Here is a 26,647-nt window from a genome sequence, read left to right as displayed (position 1 = left end):
ACTGCGCTTCTCCTAACATTTCTGCCTGCCACCCTTCTCCTCCTCCTTGTTTGTTCTGCCTCCCATGGGTGAACTTCATGATCCTGGATGAGACCAACCTTTTGCTATGTAATGGCTTCCATTCCGTCTTCCCTTTTCATGGTAATTCTTCAGTTCTGCCCACTCTTTCCTGTATCAGCAAACATTTCTAATATGCTGGATCATTCCTGTCAGCATAGAAAAATGCATAGTTTCTCTCATCCTAAAATTCCCTCTTTTTGCCCTGTGTCCCTCTTATCTCCCAGGTACTTGATGTTTTCCTGTTTCCTTTATTGCAAAACTTCTTGACGGATTATCTAATTGCATTGCCTGCAATTCTTTCCACTTTCTCTTCAACCTGCTTCAACGAGGCCTTTCTTGTCTACTACCATTATACCACCACCATCCACCCTCCACTGCCTTGCCAAGGATAACAGTGACCCTTGTGTAGATAAGACCACTGGGTACTTCTGAGTCCTTATCGACTTCACTTGACTTCTCCAGCACTGTCCAGTAGCAGTATGATGCAAGTGTCATAGATAATTTTTAATTTTCTATTAACCGCCTTTAGAAAGGTAAAAAGGTGAAATTAATTTTAATGTATTTTATTTGATCCAGTATATCCAATATATTATCATTTCAAGATAAAATCAGTACAAGAATTCTTGACGTTTGATCTTATTTTTATCGTTCCAACTTTTTGAAATTTGGCAGGCATTGTACCCTACCAGCATATCTCAGACTGGAGGAGCCACATACCACTGAGTGCTCTATAGCTGTGTGTGGTTTCCTGCTACCAGTTGAACAGCACATCTCAGATTCTCCTCCTCAAGTGCCCTTTCCCTCCTTTTTTGCCTTCGTAATGACCACTTACATGCCTATCTTAAGTGCTACCTTAGTCAGTTTGCATATATATTGTGTGTAGCTCCTTTTTGCTAGGCAATGGACTGGATTCTGCTGGTACAGTACAGTTCCGGAATGTAATATACCTGGTCTTAAATTCGTGTTGCCCAAGTCTTGTTCTCTTTTCTAAGTGAAACTTTTTCTGAGGCCTTATTTCCTCCCTCCTCGCCTTCCCAATAAATTAGATGTTTTTTTATACAGCAGCCTGTATTGCTTTGTTATAGTCTTTATCACAGTTGTTTACTTGTAAAATATTTATCTAACGCCTGGATTCATGTTATCCTTGTTTGCTGCTGTATTTCTGATACTTGGAACAAAGTCTAGCACCTAATAACTATTCATACTTCATTTACTCACATGCCAGACATAGCTCTGATTCCTTGTAATCTGGTGGTGGACAAGGTGGACATGATATTCCCATCCTCATGGTGTTTTCCTTCTAGTCATAAAATAGAATATAAGAAAGAAAATAATAAAAACAATGTGATTATCCTCAAGGGCTAGAGTAGGGTGGTGTGAGAGAGAGAGTATCTGGGTGTTTGACTTAGAGTAGGTGGCAGTGCCAGCCCCTGTTGACCCTGTTCTCTTTATAACAGATACTTTAAATCATCTTTTGCTATCCTGAAATTAAAATTACAGAGCATGTTATTCCCTTACTCAAATAATGTTTTTAAAATATCATTATCTGAAAGTTCAACACAATACATTGGAAGGCATTATAGTCAGATGCACCTACTTAGTAATGACTTTTAGTTTGAGATAATCAGAAGTCATTCCATACAGTTGGTGTAGGAAAGTGATAGGGAAAAGTTATGTGGCTGACCTTGGGGAATGCCAGAGTGAGGTAGAAAAACAATTTTTAAAAATGTAATTTCTATAACCTAGATGTCTTACTGTGCCTTAGAATTTTTTTTTTAATTATGAGATAGCAATAACAAAGATTATAATTGAGGTAGTATTCCTCATTTCATATGTCACCACCAATGTATTGATGTTCAGTTCTCAGTCTGTTGGAAGGAGCCTCTGACATCCTCTGGTACATATGTACATGCAGTAGCTACAGGTGCAGACTAATACAGGTGCGTTGTGCCAGTGACCAAAATAACTAGAGCAAGTCTTGTCCTTGGTGGTGTCATTTTCCAGAATGGTCAGCAACTCTCAGTAAAACTTCAAAAGCAGCATAAAATCGGATTCCCTTGCATGACACATAAGTTGCATTCATGGAAAATTCAGTGCAGAGCATCCTTTTGTGGTTTTTAAACAGAACTTTGTTTCTAGAGTCAGATTCTTCACAGACATAAATACACACCAGGGCATTTAAAAGGCATCGAGGATACAGGACAATTTTTTTTATTGTGCAGGACTTAACCATACTTCATGTGATATCTAGCATCCTTGGTCATCTTTTATATTCCTCATTGTTTGGTCAACTAAAAACAACCCATTCCCAGAAATGGTTTACCCCAGTGGAACTAGAGCACATATCATCAAGACAAGATCACGACAGTAAATAGGTCAGAGAGGCAGGCAGTGGTCAAATCATGTAGGCGGTTTGATCATAGAAATCATGCTATGTAAATCATGTAAGTTACGGTGCTTTGTATGGTACCTTTTTAAGCAGGGGAGTGATAACTGATTTATGTTTTTAATGCATCTCCCTGGCTTCCAGGTAGGGAGATTAGATTGTAGAATGATGAAGGGAAACCAGTTCGGAAAAATGACACAGCTCTAAGCACAATATCATATGATGGCCTAGACTATCGTGACAACTATGAAGATGGGGAATAAACACATGGATTCTGGATGTTTAGAGTTGAAGTTACCAGGACTTGTGGAGAGGTTGGATAATGGGGAAAGGGAGAAGAATCAGTGAGAATGCCTTCTTTTTTTTCTTGGCTCAGAAATGTTGAATATGATGCTTTTTATTGAAGTCAAGAAGCCTGGGAGAGGAGCATGTTTTGAGAGAGTACCCTTTTGATCGTGTTGTTAGTAATCTTTCACAGACATCCATGTGGTAATAGGATATAGGGAGTTGGATACATGCGTCTGAGTTCCAGAGAGATGTCAGGGCTGGAGTTGGTGCTTAATGCCCTAGTACTATATGATACTCATTTTGCCATGGCACAACTAGAGGGAAGAACAGGGCCCACCCAGCACAGAGCCCTGCAGCTCTTTCACATTTATAGATTGAGTAGGGAAGAAGCCAATAAAAAGAACTGGAAAAGAGACCAGTGAGGTGGAAGAAACCCCAAAAGGGCAGGATGTCCCAGAGGACAAGTGGGAAGAGTACACAGAGGGGTTGTGGGATGTGCTGTGGAGAAGCCTAGGACCAGAGAATGGAGGGCTGCCTGTGGCCTCTCAGGGTAAGGCAGGAACCTGCAAATACATGTCCCTACAACAGTGCAGGAAGATGCTTTGCTGGGAAGGACAGCTGAGAGTGAGTTTTTTTCTGAATAATTCCAGCTCAGTCCTAGTGGTATCTTCTGTTCTCCATGGGATGGGGAGGGGCTAATACCTGATAGAGTGGCCTTAACCAGGTTAATTGATTTGAAGAAATGTGTAGGAATCTTCACATGCGAAGTGAACATCCCCACGAGATGTTAGAAGGATGGAAAATACATGTATCTTTATGTATTTTTTTGAAGAAGGGTCTCAATGAATTGCCCAAGCTAGAGTGCAGTGGTGCAGACTGCTGGGCTCAAGGGATCCTCCTGCCTCAGCCTCTCAAGTAGCGGGGTCTGTAGACACAGACCACCACACCTGGCTAATTTTTTTTGAGGGGGTGGCAGGTAGAGAAAGGATCTCACTGTATTGCCCAGGCTGCTTGAACTCCTGGCCTCAAGGGATCATCTCACCTAAGCCCCTCAAAGTGCTGGGGTTATAGATGTGAGCCATTGCTCCCAACTCTTTTTTTTTTCTTTTTAAGAAAAGTGTTTATTAATTGTGCAGCAGTAATAGAAGGAAAAGTAAAAGGAGAGAGAGAGAAAGCAAAAGTTTATGCTACTATGACCATAGACTCTCCTGGCATGTCTTAAGAGGTTATTCTGTATTGGGAAAGGCCCTTTCCCTACAGTTACCTACTGTCTCCCTAGCTACAGAACTCCTGTAAGTTTTAGAACTTACTCTAGCCCAGTAAGCTCTAAACTTACTGCACGGGGAGTAGTCCCAGATCCTTCTTTCTTTGGGAATGGGAGCCGATTGATTGCCTCAACTTGTTTCCTTCCTTTATCTTCTGTTCTCTCTCATTGGTAACTGTACTCTCACTCATCCAACTGACGTATGGGTCTCCTCAGCATATCACAAAGAGCAGACCTGGGCCTGACTTTGAAGTACAGGAGATAGTCTTACGGCTACTCCCCTGGGGCAGCATGGAGAATCTGTTTTTTTTCCCCAGACCTCCAGTCTTAGGGAGCATGTCTTGAGGACAATGAAGATTTCGCAGAACATTTAGACTCCGTGAAATTAGTTTTTTATCCGTAAAGATTTTACTTTTTCTTTTTATAGCCCACACATCTTGCTGACTTCAATCAAGTACAAACCATTCAGTATTCAAACAGTGAAGACAAGGACAGAAAAGGAATGCTACAACTAAAAATAGCAGGTGCACCCGAGGTAAGGGACTTAAATTCATCATTAAGAGAAAACAGTAACGTAGGGGTGTTTCAGAAATAATGACTTTTTTATGAAAAGGATGAAGTTTTTATGGATCATCAGAATCACAACTTTCTTATATAGAGTTACATTACAAATGACAATGATTAAATGTCCCCAAGAATAGAACAGAAGACAGATTTAAAAATCATTCAAGAGTGGGCTGGGCATGGTGGTTCATACATGTAATCCCAGCACTTTCGGAGGCTGAGGCGGGTGGATCACTTGAGGTCGGGAGTTCAAGACCAGCCTGACCAACATGGAGAAACCCCATCTCTACTAAAAATACAAAAAATTAGCCAGTCATGGTGGTGCATCCCTGTAATCCCAGCGACTCGAGAGGCTGAGGCAGAATTGCATGAATCTAGGAGGTAAAGGTTGTGGTTAGCTGAAATTGCACCATTATACTCCAGCCTGGGCAACAAGATTGAAACTCCGTCTCAAAAAAAAAAAATCAAGAATGTTATTGTAAAGATGAGATGATCCAAGATTATCATTAGGCCAGGTGTGATGGCCCATACCTGTAATCCCAGCACTTTGGGAGGCCAAGGCAGGCAGATCACTTAAGACCACAGAAACCCTATCTCTATTAAAAAATACAAAAATTACCCAGGTGTGGTGGTGTACACGTGTAATCTCAGCTACTTGGGAGGTTGAGGCATGAGAATCTCTTGAACCCAGGAGGCAGAGGTTGTAGTGAGCCAAGATCACACCACAGCACTCCAGCTTGGGTGACAGAGTAAGACTATGTCTCAAAAAGAAAAAAGGGTTATCATCAAGTACCAAGGACATTAACTTCTAGGAGTTATATGTACAGTCATGTTTTGTTTAACAATAGATATGTTCAGAGAAATGCATAATTTGCTGATTTCTTTGTTGTGCAAACATCACAGACTGTTCTTACACTAAGCTAAGATGTTGTAGCCTACTATACACCTAGGCTGTACAATATAGCCTGTTGCTCCTAGACTACCAACCTGTATAACATGTTAGTATACTAAATAAGCAGTTGTAACACAATGGTATTTGTATCTCTAAATACATGTAAACAAAGAAAAGGCACAGTAACTATGCAGTATAAAAGGTAAAAAATGATACACCTGTATAGAGCCCTTACCATGAATGGAGCTTGTAGGATTGGAAGTTGATGTGGGTGAGTCAGTCAGTGAATGGAGGGTGAATGTGAAGATCTAGGACATTACTGTGCACTACTATAGACTGTAAACACTGTACACACCATATACTTAGGCTCCACTAAATTTATTTTTAAAACCTTTTTCTTCAGTAGTAAATAAACATTAACTTACTGTAACTTTTATATCTTATAAACTGATTTTTACTTAGTTTAAAATACACTGTACAGCTGTACAAAATATTTTCCTTTTTTACATATTCTGTAAGCTTTTATCTATTTTAAAATTATTTTCTATTATTTTTACTTTTAAAACTTTTTTGTTAAAAACTAAGACACAAACACACTAGCCTAGGCCTACACAGGGTCAGGAGTATTCATATCACTATCTTCTACTTCCACATCTTGCACCCCTGGGAGGTCTTCAGGGGCAGTAACATGCATGAAGCTGCTGTCTTCTAGGAGTACAGTGCTGCCTTTTGGAATACTTTCTAGAAGCCCTGCCTGAGGCTGTTTTACAATTGAATTTTTTTTAATAAGTAGTAGTACACTATAACAATAAAAGAAAATTAGACAGTAACATAGTCATTATCCAGTATTATGTACTGTATATAATTGTATGTGCTGTACTTTTATGTGACTGGCAACACAATAGATTTTTTTTTACACCAGCATCACCACAAACACGAGCAGTGCATTGCATTACAACCTCAGGATAGCTACAGCATACCCGACAATAGGAATTCTTAGTTCCATTATATACATCTTGCGGAACCACCATTGCATATGTGGGCCATCGTTTTTCAAAATGTATTGTGTGGTGCATTGACTGTATATATTCTGTAAACTGAGTTAATTTCCATACTGTTGTATATGATATTCTCTGGGTAGAAATAATATTATGTGATTATTATAATAATTATAACAGCAGCAGTACCTGATACTGGGCATATGCTACTCATGGTTCTTTTTTTTTTTTTTTTTTAAATAAAGATGGGGTTTCACCATGTTGGTCAGGCCGGTCTTGAACTCCCGACCTCAGGTGATCCACCCGCCTTGGCCTCCAAAGTGCTTGAATTACAGGCGTGAGCCACCACACCTGGCCCCAATGGTTCTTTATACAGAAACCAAGAGAGGCTGTGTCATTCTTAAAACCACAGAAGTATATACTTTGATATACTTCGGTTAACCACATTCTGTAGTTGAGGAAACTAAGGTATAAGAGGTTGGCCACATCAAGTAATTGATAGAAATGGGGTTCATACCCAAACAGTCTGGATCCAAAGCCTATGTTCTTAATCAACATGCAATGGTGATTTAAAACAAGTGGTATGAAAAAGAGCCATTTGGCAAATACTACCTAATGGAATCCTTTCTGTAAGATGGACAAAATACACTCATGTATGAAAGGATCTGGACAGTCTGGTGGCACACACGGTTGTGCTGATGTGTAAAGCATGTTTTTGAAGTTCATCTGTTTCCATCAGCACACCAGGATTCTTTGGGCTGTTATAGCTAGTTCTCTGGGTAGCTTTATTTGCAGCACTCCTCACTTAGGCAGATGCCTTATCACTGTTTTGCCCTGTGACTCTGTGAGTTTGGTGACATCTGAGGGCTCTAGGAACTCTTGTTGATTCTTGAGATTAACAAATATTACCATACAATATCAAAAACCATATAATCAGAAAACATTATATGACCATGTTGTGTCAATGTTGACACAATAGAACTTTTCTGCAAATATCTCAGTAGTAATATTCCATCATCATTTCAAACTGTCCTCCTTTCATTTTGTTAACCTCCAAGTAATATTTAGGGCAATGCAGGTGAGAGGCATTCACTTAGAGGATTATAAATAACTACTTGAATTAGGCCATACCTGTATTTGAAAATGAAATACAGCTTTTCTTACTCTCCGATAACAGTTAAAGATAGATCTTTAGGAAGTTTTTCAATATTGAACATATTTTGGAAAGAATGATTTCTAAGCCTTTGGTCAGAACATGCTATGTGTGCTAAAAATAATGAAATTTTATTAATTTTCTTTTACATCAGAAAAATTATGATGGATGGCTGATAAAAAAAATTACTCCACATTAGTCTAGTTTCTGATACAAGTCATACTTTAACTTACTGATTGTCTAAATTCTTTCCTTAACCTGGAGTATGCCAGAGGGTCCAGACATTCTGAAGGAAAATATTTTTAATCTCCTTTTATTCTAGAAAGCCCCAGTTTCAGTGATTTTTCTGTTTTCATCTGGGTTTGCATTTGTCACGTATTCTAGGAATAATGTCCTTAAATACCAAATTTCCTTTTTCAAATCTTACAACAGATCTTGTTTCATTCCCACTCTGTTTTCAAGTGTATAGCGATGTCTGATGTCATAGCACAGCTGTCCTTTGCTTACTGCGAAGAACAATAAAGTCTGTTTTCTTGGTCTTTTCTCCTTTAGCCTCTGACAGTGACGGCACCATCCCTAACCATTGCAGAGAATATGGCTGACCTGATAGATGGGTACTGCCGACTGGTGAATGGAGCCTCGCAGTCTTTTATCATCAGACCCCAGAAAGGTGAGGTGCTGTTGCTGAGCATTCCCAATTGCATTTCTACCAGATTGTTAACTGAGTTTGTCCCTAACAATAGCCTGTTATCCTCTTTTAGGTAACTGTAAAAAGGAAGACCAAATGAATAATTCAGCTCAGTATAATCTTGAGTGCTTATCTTTCTAGGGATGGTGATCCAGTTCACACCTTCCACAAGCCAAGAACTGGGTTTGAATAGAGCCTAAAGAAAACATTGTCTGTGTTTTGAGCTACCTACTTAGAGGATTTTCGAAATTGCCATTACTATTTTTAAATACATGAGTATTTTTAAACTTTTGGGTTTAAACAAAATTATGGGTTTAAAAAAGGAATCCCTTGTAACTCACTATAAATGAAGTACTCTTTCTATTTTTTCTTACATAACTCAAAAGCTTAGAGCATTCGAAGAATAAAATGCATTCTAAGTCATGATGTTTAAAAAAAATGAAGGATTATAATAAATAAATACCCTGGAAACATCACTATAAAAATGGTGTGGAGTTTTTGCAAGCATATAATGAGGAATGCTTTTGAGGATTTTGATTTCTGAAAGAATCAAATGAAAATATTCCCAGCAAGATAATAGCAGATGTAGTGTAAAGCAGGAAAAGACTGGCTTTGGGAGTTACGGAACTTAAGCTCGAATCATGAGTTCCCTGTGCCATCATCATCTGTAAATTATTTTTCTGTGCCTCAGTTCTGTCGTCTATCAAACATGAAGAACAGTAACTATCTTCTGTGGTATTAGGAGGATAAAGGACTTATTTATTTATAGGGTTGGAACTTTGGCTGGCGCACATGGTGCTCACAGATTTTAGTTATATTGCTGTTCCTGTTGTTGCTACTAGTTTAGTCTGATCTTGACACTGTATTAATCTAGACTTTGAGATACCTCATCTGTAAAAGAGTGATACCTATTTTGTAGAGTTGTTAGACATGTCCCAAATAGTAACTGTAAAGCAGCTCACACTGTGCAAGTGGAGACTCTGAATGTGGGTTTTGTCCTTCTTGCCAAGACCCCTTCTAGCTACTCACCTTAGTGACTAGGATGATTGTAGAGGAGGAAAATCCTGAAGTGTTGTGTGTGTTCAAGTCAGCAGAATTGTATTAAATAGTGATGAGGATAGAGAAAAGGCAAAGCCCAAGTGAAGCAGATAGAAACACAGAGGATCCAGCCTTACCCAACAGAGAAGTGCCCTGTTTACAAAGCAGTTGGCGTTTGCATGCGCGGTATGTGTGTGTGTTGTGGGTTTTATAGAGAGGAGTCATTGGACCCTTTGTTTATATATCTTAAAAGAGGTAAGTAATGATGCTGTGCCCTGAAAACAGACAAAGCTATGAGCCTTCGCTAAGTAAACATAAGTCTGTTTGATTCCAGGACATGGCTTTTTCTAGAGGAAAAGTGTTTTTTTCCACAATGATCACACCAATAAAGCCTATTCATATATTTTTCTTAAGTTTACTTTGTATGAAATAGAGTAATGAAGTTGATTTCAGAAGTCTAAAGTTACCCACAGTTTAAGTCTTTGCAGCTGTAGGTCTTGATTTTTCACTTTGTGCTTTATTATTTTTATTTTTTGACATTTTCTTCTTCCAGTATCAGACTTTATACTTTAAACAGGTGTATATGCCTTACGAATATTAAAATGTTTTTAGATAATTTATTCACAGAGATAGTAATATAGGAAAAAATTTTAAATGTTATAGATTGCCTGTTTCCTTTTAAATAATTTTCCATCTTTTATCCTCAGTTTGCCAAAAGGTCCTTTTTCAATGTTAATACACATTTAAAAATAACATTCGGATGTCAGGCATTAAATGAACCTTCAGTGTTTAAAATGTAAACATCTTCCTGTATTGATTTCACTGTTAGCTTTTTTGCCCTCTAGGGAGAAACCTTTTGATACTAAAACATGAAAGGCAATGCTTTTTAAGCTCTTTGTTTATATGAAAAAAGCATAAATGAAAATGCTTGTCATGAAAAACTAGATAGGGCATTGCTTATTTCCAGTTTTATATTGTCTTTATAAAATGAATTATTAAACTTGGTAATTTTCTTATTCTGAATCATAGCATGTTTATGTATTACATTTCATCATAGATCCCTAAGATGAAGATACATTGCCTAGCTAAAATAATATTGAAGTCAAACACCTTTAGTAGGTTGTAGTCAGAAATACATATGGACACAGCATACGTACATTTTTTGAGTTCTTTTTTTGTTTGTTGATATGTATGCTTTTATTAGCTGAGCCACTACTTGAGGGGGATGAAGTGGGAGGAGTGGGTGGCCCCGATGCCCAGCCGGCCGTGCTTCCCGGGCTTGTGGGTGATAGAGAACTCGCCCAGGTAGTGGCCGATCATCTCTGGTTTGATCTCCACCTGGTTGAAGGTCTTGCCGTTGTAGACGCCCACCATGCCGCCCACCATCCCGGGCAGAATATGTCCTGCAGGTGCGTCTTCACCACTTCCGGTTTCTCCATGGGCGGCGCCTGCTTGGCCTTGCGCAGGCGCTTGAGCAGTGAGTGCTGCTTCCGCCCAGGCCAGGGTTCAGCCGCCGCCACTGGTGCGCACTGTTCAGCTGCATCCGCTGCTCGTAGGACATGTCCAGTAGCAGGTCCGGGTCCAGGCCCACGCCGCGGTAGGTGAACTTGCGGAAAGTCCGCTGCTTCTTTTGCTCTATCTCTGCCATCTTGCTGGATCCTCAGAAAAGCGAGATTTTTTTTTTTAAGAGTTTAAATAAATGTTAAACATGTTTCTACAACTCTAATATACCATTTTCTTGGAAACGCACTTTAACTAGCAATTACCTATGCCCGTCTGTCTTCTCTAGATCGTAAACTACTTATACATGTATACATGTATATGCATAACAGAACATGACAGTAATAAGTAATGAGTACGTTCTACATGTGAACCAGGTGTGCCCAATCACGTTTTGTTAGTTCTTTATCTACTGTAGTTACTTTGGATTTATATAGTGCTTTTAAAAGGGATATTAGGCCAGGCGCCGTGGCTCACGCCTGTCATCCCAGCACTTTGGGAGGCTGAGGCAGGCGGATCATGAGGTCAGGAGTTGAAGATCAGCCTGGCCAACAGAGTGAAACCCCGTCTTTACTAAAAATACAAAAATTAGATGGGTGCAGTGGCGCGATTCTGTAATCCCAGCTACTGGGGAGGCTGAGGCAGGAGAATCGCTTGAACCCCAGGGGCGGAGATTGCAGTGAGGCAGGATTGCACCACGGTACTCCAGCCTGGACAACAAAGCAAGACTCCATCTCAAAAACAACAACAACAGGATATTAGCTTGTCATAGTGGCTCACGTCAGTAATTCCAGCTACACAGGAGAATCTCTGAGGGCAGGAATTTGCCCTGGGCCACATAGCAAGACTGCATCTAAAAATATAAATTAATTTAATTTAAATAAATAAATAAATAAAAGGTGGTATTTATTGAGGAGAACATAGAGCCACAAGCCAAATTGTCCTATACTGCATTCCACCACAGTCTGCATAACTTTGGCCCTTATTGTATGGTGTTGTCTAACTTACACCTTACCTGAAAGAAAGTTTAGAATCAATTTTGCAGTTTTAGTAAAATTCTGTGGTAAAATTTTTTCAGAGGAAAATGTACAGTATAATACAGAGTTGTAATTACGTAATTCTTAAGTAGGTTTTCTGTGTATCGAATGATGGTGAATACTGTATGTTTCAAGGGAGGGAGTGAATGCATGTAAGTATGACATAAATCCCAAGAGCTATAAAAATAAAATTGTTATATTTAATTATATAATTAAAACACTTATGTGCTGCCAAAGCAAACACAGTTACATAATTTAAACACTTTGTTTAGTACAAGATAACATTTTTAAAGCTACAGTAACGGGAAAATATCTATGATACATATAATAAATAATTAAAATTTCTCATTTTTAAAGTGTTCTTCCATCTCATTCAGTAAAACACAACCAAGTATAAAAATGGGTTACCTTGTAGAGGAATGGACATATAAATGTGCAAGGAATATATGGATAGAAGCAGTGATGTCTTTCATTTTATACTAATTACATTGGTTTAAAAAAAAACCTGATAACCACCATTGGCAAGACTTCTGGAGAATGCATTCTCATGCTTGTGTCATTGTACACTGGTACATTTTCAGAAGACAGTTAAGGAGTACTCTGCCCCTTTGTCTGCCTCCTGGAAATCAGTCGTACAAAACCACTGACATGAGGAGGTTGTTGACTCCAGCATTGTGTATAATAGAAAAAATTAGCAAAAAATTAATAAATGGAGTATGCATACATGATGTAATAGTATGCATCTGTTTTAAAAAATAGCTGTATTGATGTATTAAAAACCAATATGCGTGTGTGTGTGTATCTCCAAACTTGTGTATTTATAAGCATTAAAAAAGTCTGGTAAGTTAGGTCACCAATTTCAGTTAATGAATACTTCTAAGAAGAATGGAAGTATATTTGAACAAAAAGATTTAACTCCCAGAATTAGGCATTTTGCGAGGTGAGTCCTTAGGGTTTTCTTAAATGCTGCTTCTACTGATAGTGTCTATTGCCATTTTTCTATATTCCATTACTCTCTTTATAAAAATATTCTCTCAGAATCCTCCTATTGTTTATCTCCTTTACAGCTGCCTTTCTACCCATGCCCAGCTACCTAGGAATTCTTCTATTAGCCAAAAATGCAATAATGGATTTCTTTTGCTTTCAGGAAATAGAAATTTCAACTGAGTGTTAACAGTTGGAAGTCACACTAATGTGTCATTTGAAAGGCTATATTATTAACAATTTGGGTGTGAATAAGGTGGTGGTGCTGCTGGTCATGTTCATGTTCATGGGATAATAAACTAATTTTCAGGCCTTTTCAGTTACTCTAAATTTGGTCCTCCTGATGTGACTTGGTTATTTTGCTTGAAATATATGTTCAAAATATCAACAAGTGATGAAGTTCGGTTTGAATTCCAGTTGTGTACAGTGAGTTATATATATACGGTGTTCAGCCTCACAAGTATCTCTGCAAATTAGAAGAATTAAACAGCTTTTCAGAAAGAGTAACATAGGGTCCTAGGTTGATTTCTTTCTTTCTTTACCAAACAGTGGTCAGAGTCTCCTGAGTGCCAGATACTCTGCAAGGTATTAGGGACGCCTTTGGGCAGCTTAAATCTTACCATAACCCTAGGCAGGTTGAGTAGTCTGTGGAGAAGTATGGTATATGGCAAATGTTTTATGGATGCAACAGAAACACAGGATGCTACTCAGCGCAAACTGGGATATTCCAGGAAGGGCTCCCTGCAGGAAATACCTAGGGCAATACCTTGAATTGAGCTTTGAAAGACTGAGGAATGTTTCTACCTGAATGAAGGAAGAGCACCTTTCAAGGCATGTGCAGTATGTCCAGGGAGATACAATGTGCAATCAGGGAATAGTGATAAGTAATACTGAAAAGGCGGATTGGCCAGACCAAACGCTTCATGCTTTCAACATGCAGTTGTTGAGCTCTGACCATTTTCTAGGCACAGTTCTAGGATAGGGTATGTAGCAGCAAACAGACAAGGCTGTGCATGCATGAAAATTTCATGTAGGTGAGGACATAAGTAAATAAACTAATAGAGGAAATAAATACTATAGCATGTATCGAATGGTATTGCTGTGTTGAGAAAAATAGGGAAGAGTGTAAGGGATATAATTTTAAATAAGGGAAAGTCTCACTAAGAGAGTTGCACCTGAAGGGGTGGAAAACAGAACCTGTAAGGATATCTGGCTATTACCTCTTAAAAGCTGAGGAATGCTAGGAAGCATGCCTGGAACTGCAGAGACCCAGGTCACTAGATGCCTTGGGGGGGTGATCCCAGGGCAGGTGGTTGGTCAAGATGTAAAGGCATTGTAAGGGCTTTGGCTTGTGCTTAGTGATTTGGGAAGCCATTGGAGGGTTTGAAGAGAGAAATAATGTAATCTGGTTTATGTTCTAGAATAAGTACTCTGGCTGCTGTGCTGAGAATAGACCATGGTAGGTTGGCCTGGGTACAGATAAAGTAGAGGGACTAATCAGGAGGCTATTACCATGATGTAGGAAGGTGATGTTGGCCCAGGGGTACTATAATGACAGTGACAAGTAAGACGACTTTGGATAGAGTTGGACAGTAAAGCCTCGTATTTGCTGCCCTAGGTATGGATTGGGGAGCAGAGAGGCCCTGTGATGACTCCTGGTTCCACCTGAACAATGGGAATTATGCAGGTGCACCCACCAGGACTCAGTTCTGAGCAGAGGGAGGTGTCAGGTAGGCAACCAGATGCAGAAGTTCAGGTCAGGGGAGAGGTCCAAGCTAGAGGTAATGCATTTGGGAGCTGCAAAGTGTGGGTGGTATTTGACACTTCGAAAATGTATGAAGTTACCAAGGAAGTGAGGTTAAGAGGTACAAGTGTGAGCACTGGGTTCTCTAATCTTCATCAGGCGAGGGAGATAAGGAGGAGCCAGTAAAGAAGATGAAGAAGAGTTACCCTGAGAGGACAGAAGAAAACCAAGAGAATATAGTGCAAAGCTCAGGAGGCCCAGGGTGGGAAGTTCTCAGGAGGAGAGATTAGCTGTGTTAAGTGCTAACTGTAAGTGAATGATTGGGTTTAGCAAGGCAGATGTCATTGGAGATGTGTGGGGGTTGGGGGAACTGATTGGAACGAATTCAAGGGCAAATGCAAGGAGAGGACCTGTGGATAGCAAGTGTGACTACATGAGTGGTGTTACCAAGGAGCTGCCCAGAAGGGCACTAGAGTGGTGAGTAGTAGATAGGTCCCTCCTCAGCCTCCCACACCACCCCATAGATACACAATACAAAGAAGACAGCCAGAGCAGTGTTTGTGTGCTAAGAAAAGTGAAGCAGTGCTTTGTAAATTAAGCTGGGGTGTTTAAAATCTCATCCTGAACATTTTTGAGAGACGCTAAAATGTTAAGCATGATAACTTGCTTGACTTTGTGAATTTGTAATTTGGGAAGATTATTCTGAAATCATTTAGCTCAGATGGATTAGAAGAGAGGTCCAGTTAAGAGGCTATTACATTAATTCAGATTAAAGAAATTAAACCCGGGAGGGCTCCATGTTTCCTGGTTTGCAAAATGAAGGCTGCGGGGGAAAAAAAGAGTCTCCCCCACCATTGAACAAAGTCTTCAGCCTCCCTCTGGTCAGGCAGGTATGAGCCAGTCACTGTGGCTGGCTCAGCAAAAAGGGGGCCCACCCCAAACTCTGTGGTAGATAACTGCCTGGCTCACCTTCCAGCCAGCCACGTACAGGGCTCCTTCAGGTGACAGCTCCAGGACTTGGCTTCTATCATACATCCATTCCTTTGGCAGCCACACACACCTGTAGAATTGTTTTCCTTGTGTTTCTCTGTGCTTCCTGCACAGGTTTTTATGTTGTTACTAGTGAGTAGTTTTATCAAAATGCAGAATGCCTGGTCCTTTAACAGGGAGTGTTGACTAATCATAAGAAACTCTTCATCTGTTAGTCTCCTGCAAAGTCTTTTACCAACTTGGCATTTTAGTTGTTTACTATAATTAGGCAGTTCCTTTTAAACAATTGTATCTAATAGTTCATGTTTGTTATAAATATTGAAAATAAAACCATGAGAACCTAAGGTAGACAGTGTAGCAACTTTGTTTAAAGGGTCATTGCTGGAATACCAGTAAAGGCCTCATCCTTCCTCTATTGATTCTAGGCACCATCTTTTCAAAAGGAGTAAAAAGAACCTTATACATCTCTTTCCTTTTTCCCCACAGAAGGTGAACGGGCTTTGCCATCAATACCAAAGTAAGTACTACTTTGTATGTAGTGTTATTTTGTTTTGTTGGAAACTTTAAGGAAATCGCTATGCTTTATTATTCATTCTCCTAAAAAATTAAATTTCTATATACATAATCAGGGAACTAGGAAACAATTCTAGAAAGAAATCAACTCAGTTGTAAATTTTATTAAGTACTTAGGTTTAATCGAAAGTGTAATTTTTTTCTTTAAGTTCTATGGGGGAGCTAAAGAATCATAATGTTGAGAGCCTATGGTTAAACCTTTGCTTCATATGTTCTTGCTAATCTTTATAAGAACCTGAAAATATGTGACATTCTGGCTAGTTTACAAGTATGAAAATTAAAGAGAAATAATTTATGTTAATTTTCTTGTTTATGTCCTGAATTTCATAATAGGTGTTGTTGATCTATAAAATTAAAAGAATCAAGCAGTAGTACCAAAAGAACTTATGTAACTTTATATTCTCAGTCAATTTGCTAGGAACTGGGGACTAAGATACGAATATTAAAATCTAGACAATCGGATACGCAGGTAAACACACGCACTTACAGCTGTGTGGTAAGTGCTTGCAGAGATATTTGCACTTTCCAAGACACTTGAAAAGGAACAGTGAACCTAAGAGGCCACTGGAATTGAGAGGGAAAGGCCTGGGCTTTGTTCTATCCCTCTCTTTTCTCCATAGCCAGTTAATTACCATTTCCTCCAGTTCCGTGTTCTAAATAGGTCCATCTGCTTCACCATCTTCCCACTGTCTCTCCCTCGTGTTTAGCTATCTGGGCTACCTAAGTACACTCCTGTGTTAGGGGTCCCCAAGATCTAGGACCCACAGGACTCAGCTATGATGTATTACAGCAAATGGATACAAAGCAGAATCAGCAAAGGCAAAGGTGCATGGGGTGAAGTCCAGAGGAAACCAGAGGCAAGCTTCCAAGGGTCCCTTCCCAATGGAGACCACAGGACATTATTAATTCCCTAGTGATGGATTATGACGGCCTGTGTGAAATGTTGCCTACTGAGGAAGCTCATTAGAGACTTGATGCCCAGGGATTTTATTGAGGGTTCTTTATACATGCACTCTCTGCCTGGCACGCATCCAAATTCCAGACTCCCAGAAGGAAAGCAAGAGTTTAGCATAAACCACATTGTTTGTACAAACATTTTAGGCACAGTGTACCATACCTGTCAGGGGATGGTGGCAACTCCACGAAAATTCAAGTTCCCAGATGCCAGGCAAGGGACAATCATGTAACGTTAGTCACAGGCCTGCTATATTAACTCTGTTCTGCATACTTCCTCCTAAATCAGTCTGTCCAGTTTTGCTCATTAGCCTGTTTGTGCTCTATACTACAGCTTGAGGAAGGCTTCCTAATTAAATCTCTTACATGACCTACTGTCACTCTTAGTATACTTTCCAGTATTCTTTACCTAGCTTGCAGGAGCCCATGTGATTGTTTCCTGCTCACTCCGCTAGCCTTGGTTTTTGTCACTCCTCATGCTCTTCTTAGCTACATTGAAGATTTTTTTCTATTCCAGGAGCAAACATTCTTTCTTTTTCCTAAAGGCCTTTGCCAGTCTTTGTATGATTCACTCTTCTTCCAACTCCCTTTTCCTTGCTAAGCCCTACTCATCTTCTGAGTCTCATTCTACATCACTTCCTGTGAAAACCTTGTTGACCCACCTTGCCCCACCCCCAAGCCAGGAGAGCATCTCCATCATGTTTTCCTATAATGGCTTCTAGTAGTAATTACCACAGTTCTAAACATGACCTTTTAACTTGTCTGTGTTCCCTGGGCAGTAAGCTCACAGTCAGCAAGGGTCATATGCAGTACTGTGGGCCTCACACAGGCAGGGTTTGCACATGGCTAGTGCATGTGACTGTGTGGATGGAGGATGGTGGTGAGTGACCTCTAGCTTTGGACAGTGCATTCTACAGCATCAGCAGTGTCTGATAGAGGTTCATTTGGGGTCATATCAGCACAGGAACTAATATTTATTTAGAGTACCTTTAGTTTTGGGAAATTAAGGGATAATTTGGGGGTTAAAACATAAATGAATCAAAGCTGGGCAGTGTGGCATGTTCCTGTGGTTCTGAGGCGGAGGCAGGAGGATCACTGAAGCCTGGGAGTTTGAGGTTGTGATGCAGTATGATCATGCCTGTGAATAACAACCACACTCTAGTCTGGGTGACCTAGTGAGACTTCACCCCATCTCTTAAACACATACAAACATACTTCCCCCCCACCCCCGCCCAGAATCATAAACAGATATGAAAGTAAATGAGGAAAGTAGTACATTAGAAATGTTGACAGATAAAGGAAACGCTAAATGAATGAAGCAAACTTTAAAAGCGGGGAACTTCCACCAGATCTTAGCAGCAGCAGGACACCATTATTGTTACTAATCAGATTAAGTGCAGAAATCCAAGCTATTGAGAAAGTTGCTTAGCAACAGCATACATAAATTGTGTTGCAGACAAGGGAAAACTACAGTGTTTTGGCAACAGAACAAGGAAGGAAATTACGTAATCTATTTATTTAAAACGTGTGCCCTCTGACTGCCCAGTAAATACAGTTCAAAGATAAGTTGTGATAAATCATGTAGCTGCAATGGAAGAGAAAGTAAGGAGTTGTTAGAAAACAACTTCTGTTAAATTTTTATACAGTAGATATAAAATTTCAAGTATTTGGAGAATTCTGTAAAAGGAACATAAGTCTATGGCTGTGTGCTGCGATCATAGAGATTATACAGTTTCACATTAATTAGTTACAATGCTTCAAAACAATGTACAAGTTGAGCATTCCTAATCTGCAACTTTAAAGTTCAAAATTCTCCAAAATGTGAAACTTTTTGAGGACCAACATATGCAGCAGGTGCAAACTTCCACACCTGACCACATGTGTAACAGGTTGCAGTCAAATACTTGTTTTGTGCACAGTTATTTAAAATATTGTATAAAATTACCTTCAGGTTATACGTGTAAGGTGTATATGAAACATAAACAAATTTCATGTTTAGACTTATTCCTATCCCCTAGATTCCTCACTGTGTATATGTAGACATTCCAGAATCCAAAAAAATCTGAAATTTGAAACACTCTAGTTCCAAGCATTGCATATAAGAGATATTTAACCTATACTGTTTTAAGTGTCAGTATTTCCTAGTATAAATTCTATGTACTAGAAAAAAATTTTTTCAGCACTTTCTTAATACATGCTTGTGTATCTGGAAAAGATTTTCTTTTATAAAAAGACCAAGGTAACTTAATATCTAAAGACCGTGTGGTTCCTTTTTTCCCTGTATTCTGTGTTTTCCAAAGGTTTTTTTTACTAACTGTACTTGCATTTTTTAAATGGCACCCAGGCTCTTGGCCCAAATTTTATTTCATGGGGGTAAATATGTAAAACTAGTGTTAAACCATTTTATAAAGCAAGTAGCAAGATAAATTGAGATTACTTTAAGTCTGTAATAGTACATATTAATGTATTTCTTGATTTTTTTACATGCCACAAATTTAAGAAGGACTAGTCATACTATAGTTATTTCATATTACGTTTTAAAGAGCAAAATCCACTTCCAGGTATATGGTTTTTCTCTCATAACTTTGGGGCAGTCCTTTACTGTCTAGCATTTAAGTTTACATTTTTATTTAACACATGCATACCATATTAAATTGTAATTGCATTGTTTTAAATTATTGTCGAGTATCTTTCTCAGAACAGTTCAGCATTTCCTCAGTTGTGTATCTTAATTTCTGATTTTTAAAGCATCACAGCAGCCTATTTTAATAATAGAATCCAATTTTTAAAGAAATCACCTTTCTAAAATTTTGTCTTCCTCATCCAAGGTAGCTCCCTACTTGATGAGTCTGAGTGGCGGGGTCTTGGGGAAATTGCAGGGCTTACAGCTTTGCTCTTGTCTGTCGCAGGCTGGCCAACAGTGAAAAGCAAGGCATGCGGACACACGCCGTCTCTGTGTCAGGTAAGGGGCTCTAGGTAGCAGACTTAAAAAGCACGCTCACAGGGTAAGATGATCATGGATGTCCATTTTTAGTATAATTGCTTCATTCTTAGAATAGCTTATGAAAATAAGCATTCTGGTTATCCAAATTTGCATAATTTTTCATCATTAAGTAGTTTCAAGTATGGCTCATAGATTTTATTTTTTTAGATGGGACATACGTAAAATACCAGATCACTCAGCACATTATATAGAATTCCAAATTATTTTTTGATTTTAATATCATGTTAGTCATATTCAGAATGAAAATTTTTACTTCTAAAGTTGCCATTATAATTTATCTTTGGAATTCAGTAGAGTAAACTTTGCATGTGTATTTTTTGAAGTTCAGGAAATGGGAGACATTTTTAAACCGTTTTTGTCTTTCACAGTTAATATGGTGTTTGAATATTGCTTTTTAAAAAATATAGTTTAGATACTGGCATAAGCATTATCTTAACTATTTGCTGGTATGATTAAGTGTGTTGTATTTTCCTTGGTATGTTTCACAATAGATATACCTTTTTCCCCATTTAAAAATATGGGAAGTAGAGGAAAGGGGAAGGCCAAGAAAGCATCTTTTATGGGTCCGTTTGATATCTTAAAATGCATATAATATCTATATATGCACATATATACATACGTAACCATATACGTGCATATATAATTTGTTCTTATATGTGTGCTTACATGTTACGTTTCTAAAATAATAGTTTTCTTTTAACTTTAGTATCTTGCTTAGAAAAGACCCAATTCCAGTTTATTTTGAATCCGTTTTTTTCTTTTTCTTTTTTTTTTTTTTGAGATGGAGTCTCGCTCTGTCACCCAAACTGGAGTGCAGTGGCATGATCTCAGCTCACTGCAATCTGCTGCCCCAATTTGAGCAATTCCCCTGCCCCAGCCCTCCAAGTAGCTGGGATTACAGGTGCCTGCCACCACGCGCTGCTAACTTTTGTATATTTAGTAGAGACAGGGTTTTGCCATATTGGCCAGGCTTGTCTCGAACTCCTGACCTCAGATGATCCACCTGCCTCAGCCTCCCAAAGTGCCAGGATTATAGGCGTGAGCCACTGCACCCGGCCTGCTTTTTTTTTTTTTTTTTTTTTTTGGTTGTACACAAGTGTCCCAAAAGCCCTTAAGAAATATTTTAAATATTTTTGCTTGTATTTGTACATTGTCAGAGATACACAATAAAGATGAATGATGTGTGATACTGTCAAAGTACTACTGTTTGAAAAATCATTGCTCACTTTACTAATTAAGTAGAGAGAAGGCGGGTGTGCTAGAGCTGGTCTTACGGACAGCTTCAGTGTTGCCAGCCTGTTTTCAGGTAAACAGTTAATCATCCTTATACGCCTAATCCATGTCTTTATGGAGTAGCCCTAGTCTATGGTGGGTACAGAGAGTTGGCAAACGTGCCAGGCCATCATGGAGTTTGTAATCTAGTTGGATAAAGACCACCACCACATGCCACAGTCATAAGAATCTGAAGGAGGGAGCAACTGCTGGGCACCAGGATGTTCTGTAGAGTAGGTGAGATTTGAGAAGGGCTTTGAATAACTCCCAGGCCCTCTGGTCCTTTTTCTTTCCAAACTGTAAAGCAGCTTTTGGGATGAGCCCCGGGAACAAGTCACTTTGATTTTGGTGCTTGCCACACAGTCTCCACAGTCACCCCAGGCTTGAGAGAGAAGGGAAATGCCCCATAATGTTAATAAGAACTATTCCTAGCATCTGTCTTTGGGTAACAAAGTAATGAAATGTAATAAAATAGGCCTCAGCAGTACCTTCAAAACTTGTTCCTCCTATTTTACTATCTCTTTTAATCAGTACTCTCCTTTCAAGGTTTAAACCTCATGTGTGTCTCTTAGCAGCTGATTATCACAAAACCTCTGGGTTTTCCTTCTTCCAGACAACCCCCACTTTATGATCTCAGCGTTTTCATCCTCTTTCAGAAGCCCATTAAGAATAAAGTTAGCTGGCATTTTATGAGTACTTTTGTAGATACTGTGTTCCAGGCTCAGGTTAATGTTCTGTGTTCTTGTACGTGTATCATTTCATTTAGTCACACAACAAACTATAAGATTGTTTTTCTTATTGTTCAGCTGAGGAGACTAAGGCCTAGTGAGGTTAAATAATTTGCCCAAGGTTACATAGCTGATAAAGTCTGCCAGTCATTGTTCAAACTCTGTTGTCTGGCTCTACCACCACCTTAGTTACTTGTGATTCTGCTTTCATCCTTTCTTCCTAGGTATTACTTAACTAGGAGTTCATACTTCAGTCCCTTCTCTGTGGTCTTTGATTGCTACCATGTTGATTTAAATAGGCAATTCTCTGGTCAGAAACTTTTAGTAATAATTTAGTATCCATCAGATGAAGTTTGGGCCCCTCACTTAACCTACAAGACCTTTCGTTGTCTGCCCACAGCCCACCTTTGCAGTCCTCCCTTACCGCCTCATCTACATTGTTTTTTAGCCAAAAATAGTTGGTAACTGTGCCTCTCCCAACCTTCTTATCTCTGCTGTTCTGCTTGAGCTGTTCCATCCAGACTTGCTCTTCTCATCGTTACATATCAAAATACTTTCACTTTTCAGAGTTAATAATACTTTGATATATGACTATCACTTAGGTAATTTACAGGTCCAAGCAAAGAATAATCAGTGGATATTTAATGATGTGGCATTAAATGTTTATAGTCTTGTTTGTCCTTAGTCATTCCACCTACTACTTGTTCACTTAGGTGCAATCAAGACTAACAAGTGTGGTATATTTCTTTTCTTTTTTTGTCTGCTAGCCCTCCCTTCCTCCATCCCTTCCTTCCTTCCTTCCTTCTTTCCTTCCATCATCCTGGCGTTCAATGGTATGATATGTTTCTATCTTCCACAAAGACTATAAAACCTAAAAACTGACCAGCCTAGCCAGCCAGGAGCCAGTGTATTGCACTTAGCCCCAAAGCTGATATTTGACATTTCTAGGGACATCTTTGTTACACCTATACCTAGAAAAAGTAATATTACTAAATCCCAAGGTTATTTCTCACCTGCCAGCCTGGAAACAATGTGCCATGTGGGGTATAGTGCTAACATACCAAAGTAGAGGCCCTTGCTCCTGGATCCCTGTGAAATTCTGCATGTGCTTCTCCGCAGTGAGCCTGTTAGGTGTCTAGGATAGAGGGATGAGGCTGCAGTCACCTATATGTCAGATGTTTTTCTGTCATATGATACTTCATTTAACCCCTAACAAGCCCTACAGGATTGATGAGACCTCAGTTTTACATTTCTGTTTTACATTAATCCAGCCAACAGATATTTCTTGAGTGCCTGCAGCATGCCAGGCACTATTCTAGATACTGGAGTTTAATAGAAAATAAAGCCATGTTCCTTCCTTAATAGAGTTTATATTCTTGTGAAAGAGTCAAATCATGGATAGTGAATTAAAGCAGGTAAATTGGGAGTAATAGGGAAGCTATTTAAAATTGTGATCTATATGACAATAAACTTGCACATGTATTAACTTGCATCAGATTGTAAAGCCCTTCGTAAATGTAAAGTATTATTTAGTCCCACAGTGGCCTTCCAAGGTATTTATTCTCTCTCCATTTCACAGATATGAAGAATTCAGAATGGCAAACAAACTTGTTCAATGTCACACAGCTTGAAAATAATGGCACTAGGATTGGAACTCTTTTGCCTGTCATTAGCAATTTGAGAGAGTTTGCGCCCCTATACTGATAAAATACTGATGTACTCCCAAGTCCTGATGAAGATGGAGAGTCCTCATGGGATTTGTTTGGCTCTCCCATTTTTATTCATAACCAAGGGGTTCTTACCTGACCCAAGCCTGGGTTCACATGTCACTACCTCATTTAAGAAGATCTGGAGTCATCTTCCTCAGAGCTCTACAGAGCACTGTACATTTGTCTGTTATGCATAGTCCTAAAATGGATGTCATTGTGTTTTAGAAACCATCTTGTCCACAAAGCCATGAACCCATTGCATGGAAAGACATGCTCTGTTTTGTTGTTTGGGATACACGTTTTATAATTGTTTTTAAACAATGAATTCCTCAGTAAGGTATGGAGGTGTGCTGGGACTTAGAGGAATGCATTCTGGGTAGCGGGAAAAGGCAGCAGAAAGACAGGAATAGTTGGAGCAATCAGTGTCACTGGGAGTCTCAAGGGATTCCTGTAAGCTCATCACTCTAAATGATTCTAGGGTCTTCCCTAGGAATCACTGTAAATGGTTCTAGATTCTTTCCTAGGAATCACTGTACTTAGTTTTAGATTTTTTCCTAGGAGTCACTATAAATGGTTCTACATTCTTTCCTAGGAGGTGCTGGGCGAGGGAAGAGAGGATGACCAACAGGAAGAGTGAGGGTCTGGAGAACTTTAGGACAGTTTTGCAGCTCCTCATGGATCTCTCTTGTTGGCAAATAAAACAGTGTCCTTACATTCCAGAGAGAAGATGCCAGGTGCTTTTTCATATTTTGTTGCAAAATAAAGTTAGTTATTGGATCACCTTCAGTAAAGTTGCAATGACACATGATGTTGAATACATGAACAGTTTATCTTTGAAATTTACACAGTATTTCTCTATAAAAATAAGTGTAAGATTAACAGATTTACAAAAATATCTAACAGAACAACATGTTTCCCTTGTGTGTTGTTCTGAGAACCTAAAGAAGTCTTTTTAAGCCTAATTATTAAGTTATAAGGAAACTTGGGTTTATTGTAGAGCTCAGGTACAACTTGGAACATACCTAAAAGTCAAGTGCTGCAGTCTATCATAAGGGACCTGTAAGTATGCTGAAAGAGGAGGTATGGTCTGTGTGGGGCAGTGCTTAAACAATGGTTGCATGGGTTAAAATTACCCTAGAAATCAGGCATTTCCAAATCAGTGAGTAAAGTTGTATTTTAAATGTTTTGAAGGTAAAAACTTGGGGTTTTTGTTTAGTTGATTATTGTATTTGGGTTTTGTTTTGTTTTGTTTTTGTTTTCTAGAATAACCAAGCTTTTGATCAAGCAGTAAAACCTTAATTATGATGACCAGAAATACAAGATAACGCATGACAGTAGTACCACTGCATTATGCACATGACTTTTGTTACATGTGCGGATTACACATATGGGACTGGTCTGGAGTTTGAGACCAGCCTGACCAACATGGAGAAACCCCTTCTCTACTAAAAATACAGAAAAAAATTAGCCATCTCTACTAAAAATACAAAAAAAAATTAGCCATGCGTGGTGGCACATGCCTGTAATCCCAGCTACTCGGAAGGCTGAGGCAGGAGAATTGCTTGAAACTGGGAGACGAAGGTTGCAGTGAGTCGAGATCATGCCATTGCACTCCAGCCTGGGCGACAAGAGTCAAACTCTGTCTCAAAAAAAAAATAACTATTTTCTAACAGATTGTTGTGTTTACAATGTGTATCATGCAGCATAATGTTCTTTATTTAAGATTCCTTTTAGGTTTTTGAGGTTAGTGACTGGAAATTATTCTGAACTATTAAGAAAACATTTAATAAAATAAATGTTATTTGTATTTTGTATTAAGCTGCTTCATTACAAATTCTAAAACAGCTCATTTGTATATGCAAAGGTAGCTTGTAAACTGTAAAGTTACATAAAATATAAGGTGGCATAGTATATAATAATTACTGCATTCTATCTCTTTCTGTGTGGTCTCTGATATACTAAGTTTGTTACCTATTCATGACTATGCCGCTTATATAATACAAGTAGTTATTTACATGTGAATGAGGCTCAGAGATCATGCCTGGTCCATCTGCAGGGATCATTTTGTTTAAACCTCGTGACAGTCTTCGTAATATTTTCACCTTACGCATGAGGAAATTAAGACACTCAGAGCTGAAGTGGTTTAGCCAAGTTCATATAGCTAGTAAGTAAGAGCCTGATGGAAATATTGATATTGAACTTCAAGGTTTGTTCTCTTTACATTAGACCATATTGACTCATTTCTTTCTTTCTTTCTTTTCTTTTTTTTTTTTTTTTTTTCTTTTTTTTTAAGACAGGGCCTTCCTCTGTCGCCCAGACTGGAATGCAGTGGCTGATCTTAGCTAACTGTAGCCTCAATCTCCAGGCTCAAGCAATCTTCCTGCCTTAGCTCCCCAAGTAGCTGGGACTACAGGTGTGTGCCACCATGCCCAGCGAATTTTTGTATTATTTATAGAGATGAGGTTTCCCTATGTTGTCTAGGCTGGTCTCAAACTCCTTGGCTCAACCGATCTGCCTGCTTCTGCCTCTGAAAGTGCTGGAATTACAGGTGTGAGCCACTGCACACAGCCTGTGTTGACTCATTTCTAAAGCTTGATGGCATAAATGTGTGGAAGGGAATAATACTTGGGAAGAGTTTGAGTGTGATTACATTATGGTTTTTCCCCCCATTTATTAGGAATAGGATAGTACTGACTTGCTTCCAACTCTTTCAGAAAAAATCAGAAGTCTGCTCTGTATTCAAGTTTGAAAGAGGTTCTTTTGTATAGTTTTACACTCTAGTTTCAATGGTGATAATGCTGTGGGTTCCTAAGGTAGTCTG

At 39.0% G+C, this 26,647-nt stretch overlaps 1 protein-coding gene and 1 pseudogene across 28 annotated transcripts in view; one reads left to right on the top strand and one right to left on the bottom strand.

The window, feature by feature from the left end:
* PTK2 (protein tyrosine kinase 2) overlaps window positions 1–26,647 on the top strand; it is a 353,655-nt gene that overhangs the window by 193,109 nt on the left and 133,899 nt on the right. For all 28 annotated transcript variants that reach the window (XM_074387211.1, XM_039464853.2, XM_039464846.2 and 25 more), the window contains 4 exons: window positions 4,426–4,533; window positions 8,158–8,275; window positions 16,073–16,103; window positions 20,023–20,075. In XM_074387211.1, the coding sequence (XP_074243312.1) occupies window positions 4,501–4,533; window positions 8,158–8,275; window positions 16,073–16,103; window positions 20,023–20,075 (235 nt within the window). In that variant the 5' untranslated portion in view covers window positions 4,426–4,500. The remainder of the gene's footprint in view (window positions 1–4,425; window positions 4,534–8,157; window positions 8,276–16,072; window positions 16,104–20,022; window positions 20,076–26,647) is intronic.
* Window positions 10,517–10,979, bottom strand: LOC101037876 (small ribosomal subunit protein uS19 pseudogene; annotated as a pseudogene).

The sequence above is a fragment of the Saimiri boliviensis genome, chromosome 15, assembly GCF_048565385.1.
Source record: "Saimiri boliviensis isolate mSaiBol1 chromosome 15, mSaiBol1.pri, whole genome shotgun sequence".
NCBI lineage: Eukaryota > Metazoa > Chordata > Mammalia > Primates > Cebidae > Saimiri > Saimiri boliviensis.
The sequence above is the reverse complement of the archived record's forward strand: the minus strand, read 5'-3'. Positions and strand labels throughout refer to the sequence as shown.